The 19748-nt window shown below is 33.4% G+C and overlaps 1 protein-coding gene across 1 annotated transcript in view; it reads right to left on the bottom strand.

Annotated features, from left to right (window-relative positions):
* The window catches only part of LOC128985434 (targeting protein for Xklp2), a 94866-nt gene that overhangs the window by 48614 nt on the left and 26504 nt on the right, over positions 1–19748 (bottom strand). The window contains exon 3 of the mRNA XM_054404912.1: positions 9058–9295. Coding sequence (XP_054260887.1) covers positions 9058–9295 — 238 coding nt within the window. The remainder of the gene's footprint in view (positions 1–9057; positions 9296–19748) is intronic.

The raw sequence follows: 19748 nt of genomic DNA, 5'->3' as shown, positions 1-19748 counted from the left end.
CTCGAGTTATCGCGCTAACACACATATATATATATATATATACTAGCTGTTTGCCCATTCTACGTACGGGAATCTTGTAGTAAGTTAAAACCTTATATTCAGAACAGGAGTTGGTTTGCATATTTAGTGTGCATTTTTCCAGATATGATGGCAAAACTATTATTGTTTAGGAATACATTTAAACCTTCAAATACAATATCTGACAGTTTCAAAGCCAAAACGAATGCTTCGCAATTAAATGTCACCCGATCGTGTTAGTCCATATTTTATATCTAACGATAAAAGGAATAGCTTTACAGTATAGACCTATGAGGCATAGCCCTAAGGTAGGCCTGTAATTAAAAGTTACTTTTTACACTGGTTAAAAGTAGTTCAAACACTACCTCAACCTTACTACTGCACACTTTATTCGGGTTGAAATTTTTATTAACAGTGGTACGAACAATAAGGACATTAATGCGTTACCAATAGACATACACACACAAATACAGAATTGAGTCCACACAACATTTTGGAGTCCAGACAGAAAACGCTAAAAAATATACAGTAAGACATCAATTAAATTTAATAATAAGCAATAAGGTGCAGTGTTTATAAATAAATATTGAAAATAGTGATGTGTTTGTATGTAAAAATGGTTCTTACTGCTACCACCGGTTCTAAAGAAAAGTAGCAGTATCAAAAACCAACGTTTACATTTGAGAAAATATGTTAACATATTAATGACAGTTTGAAGAAACCACCTTTATCCAAACAAGGGTTTCTTATTTAAAATATTACATAATCTCTAAACGATAATCGGTACATATATCTAGCAAACATTCGGAGCAAATGTGACAAAAAACGCACAAATCTGGGGGTTTGTACGTTTGTACTTTTATTTCCTAAGTAGGAAAAGTACCGATATCGTTGTCGAAATGTAAGTAAGTAGAAACCAAAAGTGACACATTGGATAAGCGAGTTTAGCTACGTCTGTTAAGTTAAACCTCTGTTACGGTACGATCACAGCGAAATCAGAAAGATCTTCCAAGATCGCAGCAACATCAACGATCACCCACTGCAGTTGTGATTTTTTACTTTGCACTTAACACAACTGTCCTTGAATGAGTGAATGAGTGGGAACCTTTGTAAGCTACGCTATAGGTGAGGATGATTAAAAAAATGTAAGTTTCCTTGCACTAATACACCACTGATTACATAAAAAGTATTTAGTATTTTCCCCGGTTATCAAAACTCAAGAACAATCGTTGCACTTGCGATTAATTAAACCGGTTAAGTAAGGCACAACGTTTTTAATCTCACTTTGTTTGGATGTGTTGACAAAACTTGATCGGAAATGGTTGCGGTATTTGTAAACAACTTTGAATGTAAACATATCAGTGACAGCTAGAAGTGAGAACTAATCCAAACAGCTGATCGTTATTTAAAAAATGTAATAGTAAACATTGGGAGAAAATTTGACAAAAATCGAACAAAATTGGGTTTTTGGTGGTTTGTTATTTTGTTTTCAAAGAAGCGAGGCCATGTTTTTATAGCCAAAGACACTCTAACCAATTCAGTAAATACAGAAAAATGATTAGAACCTTGATCGGTACTCTAGTTTTCTAGGAGTAGGCCGCGTAAAATGACATTTTGGCGTTACAGACGGAGTCACAGAATGGACAGACAGACATACTGACAGAAATTGAGATAAGACTCGTTTCGGCTTTCTTAGGCTATGAAACGTAAAAATAACCAAAAACTGCATGATTCTAAGCAATGTACAGACAAAACTGTAATTTTATTTATATAGATATATATATATAAATATATATATATGAATTTGAACGGATGGTGTTTTTGGCCTCTAGGGACCTCAAAATGAAAAAAAAAATCGGTCCCGCGTCCAGGTCTTACCATGAGTACTACGGTAATAACTTACATCCTAAATGTCTACCTTTACTTATTGCTTATTTATTCTATAACTATTATCAGCTGGTTATAATGTTTACTTGTTCACTTTGTTTTTAATTTGTGTTGAATAAAGTTGGTTGAAATTGTACTTTGACAAATACATTTATTATTTGTTCTAATTACATCTATATAATTAATACGCTACATGAAACTTTGTCGGTTGAACTCCTCCGTCATTTCTTAACCGATTTTATCCATTGATGTCTCATTGGAAAGTGCGTGTCGCGTAGATTTGCAAACTGGCCTTACATTTTTGAAATAGTCCCTTGGGCTCTGCCCCAGTGGCTTTGAAAGATCCCATGTTATCCTTATGAAGAACATAATTGTTTACATTTTGATCAGCTGTATAATTTAATTGCTGTTATTTATTTTTCAATTCAATAAAACGCATTGAGTACATTTATTTACTATTTGAGTTTGTGTAAACATAACCCCCAATACGGATCGTATTAGTATGGTTGTTGTATCTTAAATTTGTGTATTTATCGTTGTTTTGTGTCGCTATGACGGATCGAGTTAGCATGATTGTAACTTAATTTGTGTATTTATCGTTGTTTTGTGTCGCTATGACGGATCGAGTTAGCATGATTGTAACTTAAATTTGTGCATTTATCGTTGTTTTGTGTAGCTATAATTTGTTTATTTGTTGTTTTTCCTTTTAAATGCCTCCGACGCGACGACAACGAAACATAGACAAGAGGCGTAATCGTGATAACGACCGCAGCTACAGAACAGTGGCGCGTAATAGCATTGACTATACACCTCTAGAGGTGTATAGTCAATGGTAATAGGCTTTACAGTCTGAACCTGAACCTGGACAATCTCAACTATTTTGTTACAAATGCGCCCTAACACTACCCCAATACGACTTTTCCTTCTCAATAGGCCCTATATCAATGACCTGCATTGCCTGTACAGCAAGGCACTTTGAGAAGGAGAAAATCAGCCGGAATGCTTTAGGTTTATCAATAACGAAGATAAATATGATCTGAGTTACACACTGGTAATCTTTGTGTTGGCTCTTTTAAACTCATTTTAAATATGACTGTTATTCGTTTTGAAATAACTCCTGTAATACTTTGCAATTGCTCGAATTCGAGCAACATGTACACTAGTACAGAACAATTTGGCAACGATGGAGGTGAGTAAAAGTAATTCAAATACCTCTCAAAACATTCAAATGATTAACTCAGCATTGATTGGACCCTTTAATGAAAGATATGAAACATGGGAAATGTATATGGAAAGACTAGAGATATCATTCATTTATAACAACATTTCGGAAGATAAAAAGAAAATTACGTTACTTCACTGTATTGGATCAGACACTTACTGTAAACTTAGGGATATATTGCATCCTGTATCACCTATAACTAAATCCTATGCTGAATTAGTTCAAACTCTTAACTCACATTTTACACCGAAACCAAATGAAGTATCAGAGACATTCAAATTTCATTGTAGACACCAATATGAAGGAGAAAACGTTTCTGAATTTTCATTGGATCTTAGAAAGTTGTCTAGATATTGTAATTTCGGCACATTTCTGTCAAAAGCCCTGAGAAACCAATTCATACTCGGGCTAAGGGATGAAAAAATACAGACAAGGTTTATTACTCTAAGTGACAGTGATTTGAGTTTTGAAAAAGCTGTAGACATGGCTCAAGTAATTGAAAAGGCTCAAAACGATTCAATAACAATCCAATCAAAATTCAATCATGAAAACAATGAATTGCCAGTTAACTTAAATGTTGTACAACAGAAAAGTTTTCAAAAACCTAAAAACAGTACCAATCTTAAACAATGTTACCGTTGTGGAGAGTTACATGAATACATATCTGAATGCAAACACAAAAATACAACATGTAACTTCTGTAAAAAAATAGGGCATCTAGCAAAGATTTGTTTTAGGAATCCTAATGCACCTATCAAATTGCAAAGACAAAATAAGACTACATTTACTTCAAGAAATGTAAAACAAATAACAGACTCGTTCGAAGATCAAAGTGAAATATTTCTACAACAAAATATGAACAATTCTGTTAGATCCCTCTATAAGGAAACTAATGTTTTTGACATTTGTTCTATGAATACCTCAGAAGATAAATTTAGGAAAATTATGTTAAACATAAAAATAAATGGGAAAACTATTCCGTTTGAACTAGATACAGGAGCAGGGGTATCTTTGATGTCAAAAAGTAACTTTTCCAAGTTTTTTCCAAAACACAGACCTTTAATGAATCCAGACATGATCTTAAGAGATTTCAACAAAAATGAATTTGTTCCATTGGGTAAAACCATTGTTCAGGTTGGTTACGGGAACCAAACCAAATATCTTCCATTGTATATAGTCGATGGTAATGGAGATACGATATTTGGTAGGGAATGGCTGAGATCGATTAAAATAAATTGGTCAGACATAAATAACGTTCACGGAGCTGACTTGAATAGAGACACTCAAATCCCAAAGTACACGATATATTAATGGAATTTAAATCCATATTTGAACCAAGAGTTGGAAGTTTCAAAGGGGGAGAAGCACTTCTAAACTTAAAGCCTGACACTACACCAGTTTTTAAAAAAGCTAGACCACTACCTTATGCTTTGTTACCAAAAGTTAGTGCAGAAATCGACAGACTAGAAAAAGAAGGTATAATTATAAAGGTGAATCAGAGTTCTTGGGCTACTCCAGTTGTACCGATTATGAAGGCAAATGGGAATATCAGACTGTGTGGAGACTACAAAGTAACCCTCAATCCCCATTTGGTAATACCAGAACACAACATGCCCCGCATTGATGATATTTTGGCCAGAATGGGTAATTCGACTAAATTTACAAAGATTGATATATCCGAAGCTTACCTACACATGCCAGTGAAAGAAGAATACAGAGAATTGCTCACAATCAATACACACAAAGGTCTATATCAAGTAAATCGTCTACCATTCGGAATTGCAAGTGCACCTGCTATTTGGCAATCAGCAATGGAAAATATTCTACAAGGTATTGATGGTGTTGATGTTTTCTTTGACGATGTCAAAATAACAGCCCACAGTGAGGAAGAACATTTGAAAAGACTCCGTGCTGTATTAAATCGGTTCAAAGACAACGATTTACACATTAATGTTTCTAAATCTCAATTCCTTGTACCAGAGATTGACTTTCTTGGTTACCATGTCTCGTGAAAGGGAATAAGTAAAAGTAAACATATTACTGAAGCAATAATCAATCCTAACAACAATCCTAAATGTCTACCTTTACTTATTGCTTATTTATATGTTTCTCACTCATTAGCAATTATCTGTACAACTTGCAAGCGAATTTCCCCATGATTGATCTCCTGAAGGCCGTAGAGAATAAATTGTTTTGATCGGAACAAACAGTTTATATCCCCTACTATGGGTATTATTTCACGTTCCATACTCAAACGTAAACTCATTTACAACTTTCCTTCGGATCGACCAGGAAAACAAACACATTTTTCAAAAATACAACATTTACATTGTAGTTCGACGTATCCAGCGCACTCACCATCTCAAGAAGTAAAGTTTAGTACTGCTAAACGTCTAACACTGATCTTGAGTAAGATTGATCCCTATGTTAAAATGGTTGTATGTTTTCCACTCATTAGCAATAATTTTCTATACAACGTGCAAGCGGATTTTCCTATGATTATTCTGGTGGCCGTAGAGAATAAATTATGTTGATCGGAACAAACAGTTTCCGCCCCAACTATGGGTATTATTACACGTTCCGATCCATACTCCAACTTAAACTCAATTACCAATTTCCTTTGGATCACTTCGCAGGAAAAGTAACACATTTGTTGAAAATACAAAATCTACATTGTAGTTCCACGTAGGCCTATCCAGCGTTCTCACCATCTCTAGAAAAAAGTTTGGCTCTCCTGAACATCAAACATTGACCTTGAGTAAGATTAATCCCCTATAATACAATGTTTGTATGTTTCCCACTCATTAGCAATTTTCTGTAGGCTACAACTTGCAAGCGGATTTCCCTATGATGTTCTAGTGGCGGTGGCAATAGAGAATAAATGTTACTGATCGAAACAATAAGTTTCCGTCGCCTACTATGGATGGGTATTCTTTCACATTACATGCTCAAATTCAAACAATTACCACTTTCCTTCAGATCACTTCGTAGGAAAACTAAAACTTTATTCGAAAATACAAAATTTGCACCAAAACGTAGGCTACAAATAATGTTCAAATACATTTATAAGTACAGTGGAACCTCTTTAATCCGAACACCCGTAATCTGAACGTCCACTAATCCGAACCCCTCATTGCTGTACTCTATACACAGGACAGCAGTTCTTTACTGTATACTGTATTTAATTTACAGTACTGTTTATTCACCATGTTTACTACTGTATTAAATAAACACTGTATTTTACTTTATAAAACATTTTTTCACTTTTCACAAAATAATGTTGATCAATTTAAGCCATGTTTTAGCTATTGTTATGTAAAAACAACAATATGTTCTGTAATCCGAACTATTCAATATTCCGAACTACCCCTGGTCCCAATTAGTTCGGATTAAAGAGGTTCTACTGTAATACATTGTGGTATAAAAAGTTAACAAATACACTTTTCTTTTTTCCAAATCGTGTTTTTTTTTAACAGGAATTCCTAGATTATAATTATTACATAGTGAACAAGAGGTTATAAAAATAATAACAAATGTCTGGCAAACCTTAAACAGCTGACGAATAATTTATAAACTGTTTATTACTGTATACTCTTTAATAAGAAACGTATTGACTCAATCTTTAAAGGGCTGTAGGTCGTAGCCCTTAGAAAAAATGTAAAATCTAAGGAAGTTCGGCAAATCTACGCACTATCCCCTTTAATTTGAGACATAAATCTTTTGGATCGGTCCAGTAATTATTGAGAAACCAGACTTACAACTGTGTATTAAATATATAGATAATAGGCCTACTAAGTTTGTGTTTGATATTTTCAGTCTGTCAGAGACGAGTGACTTTATCATTCTTATAAATGTAATGAGTAAAGAGGATAGCCCCCTAACCCATAACCTTCAAACTTAAGGCAGATGCAGTGCTTGTCCAAGTGATTATTGTAAAATACCTTATTGCATATTGATGTTTTTTAAGATACCGTACATGTAGTTAGCCTATAATAGTTTATCTATTCTATATATAATTCAGTTTTAAAAATCTTTGTACAACTAAATCTAGAGTTCTACTGGGCCGATTTTATTAATTAATGGGTCGTTGGAAAGCTTAGGTCGTGTAGATTTGCAAATAATTATGACAGTTTGTTTTTGTTATGATTTATGATGAAAATTTTTGAAAAAAAATTTTTTCCATAAGAAATACATTGAAAACGGAGTTTTTAACACTTTTTATTTGGGTGCGACTTTTGGCTGTTTTATTTTGAGTATTTCCAAGAAGGGCCCCAAAGTGCTTTTTCCAAAATGTAAGGTCAGTTTGCAAATCTACGCAGCACACACTTTCCAGTGAGACGTCAATAGATGAAATGGGTTAAGAAATGGCGGAGGAGTTCAACCGACAAATGTCGTGTTTGCGTATTAATTATATAGATACAGCTGTATCTGCTAAAGGGGCATAAGTCGAGATGGGCATAGATGAGATTCGCTATTTAACTTCTTTATGTCTTCTAGTATAATCTTTGATCACTTGGAATGGTGTATTTCAGTTTGTTTGGTTAGTATAACTCTGAAAGCCAGCTGGTGTCCCTTTTAGCATGGACAAGTGCCAATGCTGACAGCAGCCAAACATAACCTAACATAGGCCTTTTGTGTCAAACTTTAGGACGGGCCCTTTGAGAGGAGAATCGCTATTTTGCTTCCTCGTATCTTCTAGTAAAATCTTTGATAATTTGGAATGGTATTTTTTTTTTTTTGTTCGTATGACTCTTCAAGTCAGCTGGTGTCACCAGGCCCTTTAAGCATAGCCAACGCAGACAGCCAAACATAACCTCTAAACTTTAACAGCGATTATCTCAAAATATCAGTGTTTGAGATAGGCCCGTTTAGCAGCTACAGCCTCAATTAGACTAATGGCGAAAAGCATTTAACAGAGATACAGTTCGGCCAAGACTTCTGTGCATGTGGACGGGTCGCTACTAGCCGGACTAAAACATACGGGTACCAGGTAATGGCAGTGCTGGAGGTAGGGGTTAGTGAATAACAAGACACAAAAGTACCCCCGCCAACCCCCTCGCCTATGCGAGACCAGATATGGTTGGGTATATCCCAACCATATCTGGTCATGTGCACAGAAACTTTGGCCGAACTGTATTTCTTGTGTGTTTGAAAATGATGGAATGGAATACCACGCAACAAGACTAAAAATATATTGAATAGGCAGAGAGTGTATACTCTGCAGAGCAGAGGAAATGGAAAGCTGAACCTGCTGGAATGTGTTGTTCTGGTGGAAAAGTTTCTTTACCTGTATTAGAAGAGCCGATACAGCTGAAAGAATTATACTTTGAAGCTGAAGAGTCGTGGCATTTTCAGTTTTAAGATTTTATTTAGTAGGAGATTAAACATGTTGTATTGGGTTAAATGGTTTTCATTTAGTTTTTAATTGAAATTTAATCGCTGTATAATTTTTAATTGTAACATTATTTTTTAAACTGTGTGTGACGCAATGAATAATATTTTATTTTTGTGATAGTTGGCGAAGTCACTACGGATTATTGTATTGATTGTAATACTCTGTTTATTTCTTATGCTGTATGACATTCATGGTTATACCATCACAGGCGAAGCCGCAGGTACAAGCTAGTAGTATATAAGTATGGACGCCATCGAGGTTCTTGTCATTCTATTGGGCCTATTGGGTCTGGTGATGATTGGAGTATCCAATCGAAATCAATCACTACTTGCGATCTTTTAAATGCATTTACCACCTTGTGTATCAACAGTATAAGTGTAATTAATGTTACAAGTGTTATTAGACCTATTTTATATACTTTCTTTGGAGCTAGACAAAGCAAAGCAATAAATTTATTATTCACATTTTTTTATATGAAATAGTTATTCACTGGTGCACTTGTCCTACATGTAAGGGAACAAGTAAACAATCTTACCTTAGAGTATCAGAAACTTCAACTTCAGAACTTTCCCTTTTTATGGTGCTCTGAGAATTATTATTTGATATTTCTTTTTCTTTGTTTTGATCATGATCATGTTTTCCAGTTGAACTGGTTTTAATAATCTTTTTTCTTTCGTTGTCATTGGCAGCCACTTCAATTTGAACGTTGGTTGCTGCACTGTTCTTTTCATTTTCCTTGTTATCATCTTTGAAAGAAGGATCATCTTCAACATCTAAAAAATATTAAGTGTCTTAAAAGTTACACGTAAAGGTATGTGTTCAATCAATTTATAAATAACCTAGACACTTATCACTATTATGTTGCTGATTAACTCTTTATTTGTCATCTGATAGCAACAACAACAAAAAAGTAAAAAGTTAAACCTCCAAAAATGTATTCCCCTGATCAGAATGAAAATAATGATACTGACAAATTATCAAAGAAAGTTTCTGAGAATGCAAACATTGACACTCAAGGAATAGCATTGAGACAAACCAGAATTACTTCTATTAGTTCAAGGAAAACAAAAAGTAAATCCGCAACATCAAGCAACAGGAGACAAATGGAAATAGAACTTGAAAAGTTGGAAGAAATACAAAAACTGGAACGAGAAAATGAAGAAAAGTAGCTGGAATGACAAAGCTGATGGAGGAGAAGGAAATGAAGCGTCAACGGCTGGAGAAGGAAATGGAGCGGCTGAGAGACGAGAGGGAGCTAGTTGACAAATGGGTTCCAAATGGAAATGAGATCGATCGGGTCTTATTTGGCACCGAATGTGTTCCCTCGATACTGTGAAGCAACACGTGTGTCCTTGGCAGTAATGTTGAGGGTTCGTGAACGTTAGTGGCAGTGAGCTGGACTTACTGAGGCCATTATCTTGCATTAGGCACACGATCTATGCAAAAGTCTATTTAATAAAAGTATTATTTTTCATACATTGGATTAAAGAAGGTTTTGTTCTTACACGTTTTGTATTTTTAAATATTTCAACTAAGAAAAGTGGTAAAAAGGTTAATATTAAATTGAATTAAAGTATATGATCAAAACTATTATTTTCCATGTTCATTGTTATTGGCCGTGCATATGCTTACGTGTTGTTACTAATAAACTCCAATACATTCGTAGAGGTTCCTTATCAACTGAAGGTCGCTATAAGCAATCAGGAGGTAAATAGAAGATAGCTAGATTTTCAATATTTTTGATGCTCAATGAAAATTTTGTTACAGCTATTTAAAATAATTATTTTATTCTTTATTGTTGCTAGAAGGTTGCCTTGATATCTTGAAATCCTGGAGTTCTTCAGGGGGGAAATACAAAAATTCAATAATATAATATGAAATAACTCCCCATTTATCATAAAATTTAATAGACATTACTTTATTGAACTCTGTATAAGAAATATGGGTCTATTATGTTTTCCCTGCGTTTCTCTCTAATGTGTTTCTGGCGTATACGTTATTTATTTAAAAGCTTTTAAACGATTTAGCACCGATACCAGAAGCCATTACAAAAGATTTATAAGAGCCATCTAAGTTCAACTGACGATATCTAGAATTGATAAGGCAGGAATCACAATTTATTCTGTTTAAGACAAAATATTCTTACCTTTCACTGGGTTTTACAAGTGGCAATGCATTTAAGTAAATATTAAGTAATATACGAGTAATATTAGTGCTTATAATAATATTTTTTGTTATATTACTTGATTCAAATTTTTATGCTACTCAATTAGGTAGATTTTGGGGTCGTATTTAAAATTTTACGTGGGATTATAAAAAAAAAACTTACCTTTCTAATATCTAAATAATATACTACAGCTATGAGTAGGCCTGACGACTTTTTCATGGAACAGTCATGTAAATTCTGACATCAGAGATTAGTATCATTTTAGTTTTGTGATTGACTTCTTCTTTAAATAATTTTCGATAAATAATTTGCTTGAGAAAAATTGATACAAAATATTACCAAAATTAATTTATGTTATTTTAATAAACAAAATAAGAATTTAACATTACTACCACACCTTTCTGTGGACATATGTACAAAATATAACTAACACTGCTTGATAAGAAATTAAATAAAGTAACGATTACTAAGACGGACTTTCTTACTAATTCACTGGAGTTAGTCAAATTAAAGAATCGTTGTCTAAGGTTTTTATGTTAATAGTCTACGAGCCTTAAACGTAAAAGCTGTAATTGTTTTCAATACGATATTAAGGAAACCTTCAATAAATTATTCAGCAAGGATAGCAACTCAACTAAATTAAAACATCTATGAATAATATGCGGTTGTGTTTCCTGTGAATTGTTCCTCAAGTTCAAGACACTCTCTCCGATGCTCCGCATCACAACATAAACACAATAGCATCAGACTTCCGTGTCGCATATTTCATACCGTGAGGCAACGGAGTGTTGTCGGCCATCTTCGCCATTCAAGATGCTATCAGTGTTGGTGGACCTTAGATATGCGTGAACATTGCAAAATCTTGCTTATACTCGTGTATTACGCGTCGAAATCTTTCAAGCTGGCCAGGAATTGCCAATACTAAATGGACGATTGAGTTTAGTAGTCTTTTCTCCACGTTAACGCTATCTAAAATTATACAGTAAAAAGTCAAAAGTTTTATCATCAGCAGCATCATGATAATATGATAGGAAATTTGAATTGTAAGATGATCAATAATCAATAATCACTCTGGCATGTTGATGATTCTATCCTGGATGTATTTACGTGCATTGTAGAGCCGGAAGCATTGCACCTGCCACATGCCAGCCATTCACGATGGTCACCGCCAAGCCGCGAAGGTTAGCTTACAGTAATTCCTGTGATCTAACACTAAATTACAGGTTTTAACATACCATCCACTAATTGAAATGTGTTTAGAGGTCGTTTAAGTTAACATTGCAATGTAATGTATTCTCAGGGTCGTAACATCTCTTTGGGCTGTCAGTAAATATTACCATACGAGGCAATCCTCGATTATCAATCATGTGATGACCTCAGTCTATGTTAGGGATCTGACCACAAATGATCAAAACTACTGAAAAATTAACTGGTTAAATTTCAAGTATAATACAAGGAAAATTATCTTTCAAATGGTATAAAAATAAGAGTGGGGTTTAGAGTGGAATTAACATTTTTATTACACATCAAAGTCTAAAGAAAACAACTTGATTCAAACGTGAAACAAAACAAAATACCTTCTATTACCTATTTAGTAATTTTTTTGTAAATTTTTGTTACAAAGAGGAGTAATTTTTTATTCCTGGAAAGAGAATAAAATTATCTTTTAAATGGTATAAAAATAAGAGTGGGGTTTAGAGTATTAACAATTTGATTCTTCAAACGTATAACAAAACAAAATACCTTCTATTTTTTAGTAATTTTTTTGTTAATTTTTGTTACAAAGAGAAGTAAATATTTACTGCTGGAAAGAGAATAAAATTATCTTTCAAATGGTATAAAAAAGTGGGGTTTAGAGTATTAACATTTTTATTACACGTCAAAGTCAAAAGATAGCAACTTAATTCAAACGTAAAGCGAAAATAACCAAATACATTCTATTTTTTTTAGTAAATATTTTGTAAATTTTGTTTGTAAGCTCTTTGTCTCTATAATGAAATGCAGAATTTTCTTCATTTTTTTTACCGGTATTTACCACATTCAATAACTTTCTACAATTGCTGTACAAAAGAATCAGAATCAGAATCAATAATCTTTATTCGGTCTGTATGTACATACATGAATAGAGTCAATACATTCAATACATAGGCTACAAATAGTTTTACAGAAATCTTAACATATATAATCAACAATTAATATCGGTTTTATACAAAAAAATAAAAACCTTCATTCTCAATAGAAACAAATCTATACATTAAGAACAGCAAGTATATACAAAAATTCAAATATGAAGAGATATACATTACAAACTGATAGATTTAAAACTAATATTCTTGTCAGATTTAAAAGGTGAATAAAAATCAAATAAAAAACTCTTCTATAGAGTAGCAATTCTTTGTTAAAAGATAAGCTTTAACTTTATCCCTGAAACATTTTTTATCCATATGAGTTTTTAAATTCAATGGCAATTTATTTAAAAATTTTGTCCCCATGTAAGTCGCTTTTTTTTCAAAAAAGCTAAGTTTATGTTGGGGGATGTCAATTGTATTTCTATTTCTAGTATAGTAGGAATGTATATCTCTACGGAAGATGTGATTGTGGAGCTGACTTTTTGTGCAAATTATGCACTCCAAAATATATTGGTCATACACTGTTAGTATGTTTAAATTGCAAAACTTATTTTTTACCGAAGCGTCACGCTCTAGATTTAGCATTATTCGCAAAGCTCTTTTTTGAAGTATTAAGATTTTGTCTAAGTTTTGCTTTGTAGTGCCCCCATAAATTGCCAGCCCGTACGATAAATGTGAATGAATATGAGCATAATATATTGTTTTTAAAGTATCAAAATTACATAAAAATGACATCCTATATAAAATATATAGTCCTGTAGAAATTTTACTTGTTACTTTTTGAACATGATCATCCCAACTCAGATTATTATCAATCTCTATCCCTAAAAATGTTGTGACGTTTATTGTGTTTATTTCACTATTGTTAATGGTTATTCTTATGGTAGGTTTTTCTTTGTTCTGTGCCGTCGAAAAAAACATTTTATTAGTTTTATCCGTGTTTAAAAATAAACAATTTCTTGTGAAATAAGATTTGATATTTTGTATCTGTTCCCTACATGATACTTCAAGACCTTGATATGTTTTAGATGTCGATATTAGATTTGAGTCATCAGCATAGAGAATCAAATTGCTTTGCGTGTCATTAGTATTATTTATAATAGAGGGCATTCCCTGAACGTAGCACAGAAACAACAGTGGCCCAAGAATTGATCCCTGAGGGACGCCATGTTTAATTTCCATTATATTAGAATTATGATTTAAAACTTGGTTGTCTTTGATTGATGTAATTTCCACGTACTGTTTTCTGTTTAATAGATACGATTCAAAACATTTTAATTGTAAGTTAGGCAAACCTATATTTTTTAATTTATTTAAAAGAATTTTGTGTGAAATACTGTCAAATGCTTTTGTGAGGTCCATAAAAATACCAACTACTTTATTTCCTTTCTCAACCGATTCTATAATAGTCTCTGTAAAGTCTACCAAAGCGGTGGTTACCGATTTACCCTTGCGAAAACCATGTTGCTGATTTTGTAAATTGGTACAATCTTGGAAATCTTTAAATTGTCAGGAAAAATTCCAGTTATTAATGAGCTATTAATTAAATGCACTAAGGGTTTTAGTAACGACTCCCCTGCATGCTTGATTAGTTTCAAGGGAACCTCATCATGACCACTAGAAAGTTTATTTTTAAGGGACGAGATGATGTGTTTTATCTCTTTCTCATCGACTGGGGTGCATTGAAATCTGTATTTCATTTCATTTTGGAAAGCATCAGGTATTTGTGCTGGCCCAGGTGATGACTGAGAACAAGAGTTTAAGGATGTTTTTTGCACTAAATCCTCTATAGCTTCAATAAAAAATGTATTAAAAGTATTTGATATAGTTTTTGGATCCCTTACTACATAATTTTCATGTTTTACTTTAGAAATTATTTTCTTTAGACTGTCTGAATTTTTACCTGTTTCCCTATTGATTATTTCCCAAGTTTTTTTTATACATTGTCTGAATTTTTTATTTTTTCATCATAATAAGATTTTTTTCCCTTAATAGCTTATTTTTGTAATTTTTATTCAAATTCTTACAGTGATTTAAGAGCTCCATATTACCTGTAATCTTAGCTTCTTTAGTCAACTCCACAATGTTTTGTTGTTCAGTTATTAAATCTGTACCAATCCAGCCACACTTATTTTTATTTAAATTCCTTTTTACTCTCTTTTTAGGAAATACCAAGTTAAAATAGTATTGAAATATGTTATCAAAAGTGTAAAACTTATCCTCTACCCTAGCCATGTATAAAGGTAACCAGTCCTCATTTTGGAGTTGTCTGAGAAAAATATTCATGTTTTTTTCTGAAAAATCCCTACTTTCAATGTATTGAAGTTTAGTTTGTGAATTATGATCAGTCGGCAGTTTAAGCGTTAGTAATTGACTGTCATGATCTGAAAGATTTGTAATAAACCCTGTTACTTCTGTGAGGCATTGATCTAAATTGGTAAGAACATTACATTATCTATGGCCGTTGCTGATGTAGGCCCTACTCTTGTGGGGAAGTCTACTAAATAACTAAAACTATAATAAGCAAGAATATTTTTGAAGAGATTCTAACATCCTATCCAATCTATTAAGAAACTCCATATTTTGCATCTGAGGCTTTCTGTATATACCTACAAGAACAAACTTAAATTTATTTATTTTACACTTTGCTATACAACATTCAAAAATCTTATCCTCCGTAAGCTCTTTTATCTTTTTTAAATTTAAAGGCCTAGCTTTCAAACCCTTCTCTGAAAATATCACCACACCTCCACCTGAAGTGGTGGTGCGGCAATACTCGGCAGTTAATGAAAATTGATTTAAATTAAATCTTTCTAGATTACCTTTTGTCATATTATGCTCAGTCAAAACAATAATATTTGGTTTTATCTCCTCCATTACAATTTCCAAAGACTCTTTTCTAGATGAGAGGTGTTGAATATTTTGATGAAATATTTTAATTGATTTAAAATTTTGAATAGATGATAATTTTGTTTTTGAATTTTTTGCCAATTTTAAATTTAAGTCAGGTTGACGAGGTGGTTCAGAGAAGAGTTTAAATTACAGTTCTGTGGAGTCAGGTGAGGCTGCGATGGTGAGGGCCGATTTACCAGGGGTGTTTGTGTTTCAGGCTCAAAAGAAATTCCGTCAGGTTGTGAAGCGTTACCATCCTCTTGATCTTTGTTGCATGGTGGAGGCAGTGTAGATTCATCATTTTGTGTTAAATCAGCAGTCCTGGTGCATTCCAAACCTCCAATCTTGCTTGCTGCACTATTCAGAGCGCTTAAAAATTGTGGGTGTGATAGTCCGTTTCGTAAAACTCGGGAAGATGCTTGGTAGTAAGAAATAATATATATGGTAGCCTCTGTACTGCGCTGAAACTCCAAGAGATTTGCCATGAAGTGCTCTATTTGGATCATATCCCTCACGCATCCCATTGGTGAGCAAACCAAAGTCTTCAGCCCCCTTTTCTTGAAATCATTTGTCAACTGCTTGAAGGCGCTATCGTAGTCTTGAGAGGATGGCTTGGTGTAATATATTGGTTTTGTTACCAGACTATAAACAACAGCTCCATTCCTGATTTTCTGACACGTTAATTTCTCCGAAACATAATCTGAAGCAATGGGTTTACCCCATTTTCTCCTGAATTTTACTGCAACACCAGCTGACATGTGTCGAGGATTAGAGAAATCAGCAGATATGGTATGTGCAAAAGCAGCCGAGACATCCATTTTCCATTGATCCATTGCATCAAACATGTCCACCTCTACAATGTTGATCTTGCTGGTAGTATCGGTCTTTATACAATTTACAGCTTTGTCTTTTTGGTCAAAATAGATTTTGTTAGATGTTGTTAATATGGCAGCAACTTTTTGAACAATATTAGCTTTTTCCTTGCCTATTAAAATGTAGTCCATGGTCAGTGAAATAGTGTCTTGGCAACAAGTGCAAAGGCAGAAGTCCCACTTGTGAATGATCTTCAGCAATCCTTTCAAGTTCAGAGTTGATGTGTGAGATTTTGATGTCCAAGTCTGGCCTGTCATGCCTCATCGGTAAGGAAGCTAGTAACAAATTTGTATGCTGTGCTTTCTTAATAAGATCATGAACACTATCTGTTATTTGTATAGCGTCAGAACACTCTACGTTGTTTGTGCCACCGATTACCAGAAGGTAATCATTCATTGTAAGTTCCTTCGCATGGTTTTCAACCTCTTCAATAACCTGCTCCATTCTAGCTCCTGGTCTTACGAATGAGCATACATTTAATGAAGTTCTCTGTTCAATTTGATGTCCTAAGTTTTTTCCGTGGCTATCGCTGAGAATAATAAGTTTAGATTTCTCGTTCTTTTTGTTTAACTCACTTAAATTTTCAGCATGTTTTCTTTTTAATTTTTGTTGTATTTTATTGCTGTTGGAATTTTTATTTTCAGTTGCCAATGTTATATTTGCTCCTGCCTCCCCCTCCGCTTAATCCAATATAAGTATGTCATAGCTGTTATTGCATACAAAATTTGTCTCATTGTTAGTAGGAATCATCCCTCTTCTTGATTTTTGCCTGACCAAATGCCATTGTTTATCCTGGGGTGATCTTTCTATTGGAGGGAAACAGTGAAGACACCTACTTTCATTCTTAGTCTGGATGTCTTGCATGAGCTTTTTTTTTCCTGTACAATCTGTATTGCTGCTTGAAGGTTTTTATTTTCTGCTTTAGTCTTATCCAGTTCTTGTTTCAGAATTTGTGTAAAATAATCCTCCCTACTAGATTGTTTTAACTCATCATTTAGGGCTTTTTGCTGAATCAATTCTCTTTCTAGTTCAGAGCATCTGTCCACTAATGATACCATATTCAACGTTCCATTTAAGCTTTCTTGACCACCATGACCCCTAGGAGTGGAGCTGCATGCTGTACTCATGTGTGTGGGTAGATTAAGAGAGGTATCCTTAGTTGGGTTTTTTTTACTCTGAACCGTAGTAGATGGGCTCATTGTTTTGTTAGTAGCTTTAGCTAACGCCCAGGCTGCTTTAATTTCAACCAAAGCTTTCTTATATATTTCCTTATGTTTTTGAGCTACTGACTCTGTAGTAAATTGAAATCTTTTCTCCTGGTAATGGAAAAGATCTCCTTTGTGTAAAATGGCAGTCTCATTAGTTGCAAAGAAATAAACTTTATATTTAGTAACATTTCTGTTGGTCACACGGTCAATATTTATTATTTTCGCTGGCCAAAATGGATACCCTTTGACCTTACCAAAGACTAAGTCATTTTCTTTAAACAATAAATTTTGTTCCATTTTTAAAAATGACACCTTTACTCTCCCAATCACGTAACTGTGTCTTTGATCAGTTTTCAAAATCTGGTGTTAAATATAAACCAGACATGGTACAAGACCAAATATTATTTAAATTAACCAAAGCAGATAGTAAATTAGCTGTGATGATATTATGAACTATGTGATTGATAAATCAGAATGAATGAAGATAACAAATCCTTATTCTGTCTAGCTTGATTCTTATCACAGATGATGTTGAACTTATGACCTAGGTTCAAGTAGTTGAAAACAGGTTCGTTTGTGAGCTATTTCTTGAAGATAAAGTGTCCTGATCAGTGCTGTAGGTACTATTGATCTAACTCCTTATAATATTTATTTATAGTAGTTGTATACTTGTAATAAATTATGGGTTATTTGTGCACTGGTTATTACAAAGCATATAATGGTGAGTAGTGTTTTTGCAAAAAACTTGTAATTGTCTATGTAGTAGATTGTGCAGGCTACTAATGTAAAATTATAATATAACTGAATATGCTAGATCCACTAAAGATTTACAGGCATACACTTATAAAAGTTTATTTGTTTGTCAAATAAAATTTAATAAAATAATTTAATTAGAAAATTGTTCTAACCTGCTGGCAATGAGGTTAACTTTGCTCCTAACTTTTTAATCAAATTAAAACAGTTTGCACAATATTTACAGGTATTTATTATATTTCCAGTCGTCTGCAAAACTTTAAAAAAACGATGTAAGCTTAACGATTTAACGATGTAAGCTTTCCTGGCACTAAAGTTATGTCTCTTAAATTACCTCTTTTGCCTTTTTCTAAAGAAATTAAGTTTACTCTTAAATCTTTTTTCTTTGTCAAAGGTGCCATATGTTTTTTAAATGGGTCACAGCATGTTTTTTTTTTTTTTTCAAAATATTTTAAAAAGTAATAAAAATGATGAGAACAAATTCTATAATTTTCATTATATTGATTATTTATGCGCCACCTTAATGTTTCTAACTACAGTAGACTCCCTCTAGTTCGGCCACCTCGGGACCGGACCACTGGCCGAACTACAAAACGGCCGGACTAACCGGATTTAGTGCATTTTACATAATCAAAATACAAATTATAGTATTGCGCAATCGTGATATGTTAAGTCAATAACCTTGGTTCAGTAATAAAATCTGAAACGTTTAAAATCACGCTTACTCAATCAAAACAAAAATTACACAACACTGTACGTACGTAAAGAACAGAACAATAGAAAGTCTAGTACTGCAAGCTACCGTAGTCAGCATATGCTACTACTAAATGTTGTTTTAGAACATAAGAATGTCGATAAAAACATTAGACAGTTCATAAAACAGCATAAAATCATAGTAGGCCTACTTAGTCTTAAAGATGATAAGGACAGTCGTAAAACAGGATGAAGATAACAATGGATGACGTAAAACACCGCTTATTCATTCTTCTTTGTTCTTCTATTCTTTCTTTGCCTCTTTGGTTTCTCTTCATCCACACATTCAACAAGTTGCCATAGTTACTAATCACCCAATCACAAACTGTTATGAGATAGCAAGCAAGTGCACAGCAGACATCAGTTTGTGCGAGCAGATGATTGTCAGTAGAGGCGGATAGCTTGACCTTGAAGCTAACGATGGCTATTTCTTTGTTTTGTTTTAATTTAT

The sequence above is a fragment of the Macrosteles quadrilineatus genome, unplaced genomic scaffold, assembly GCF_028750875.1.
Source record: "Macrosteles quadrilineatus isolate MER2022 unplaced genomic scaffold, UCM_ALF_1.0 Scaffold_2__2_contigs__length_208266976, whole genome shotgun sequence".
Classification (NCBI taxonomy): Eukaryota; Metazoa; Arthropoda; class Insecta; order Hemiptera; family Cicadellidae; genus Macrosteles; species Macrosteles quadrilineatus.
Note: the sequence above shows the minus strand (reverse complement) of the source record. Positions and strands in the feature narration are given on the sequence as shown.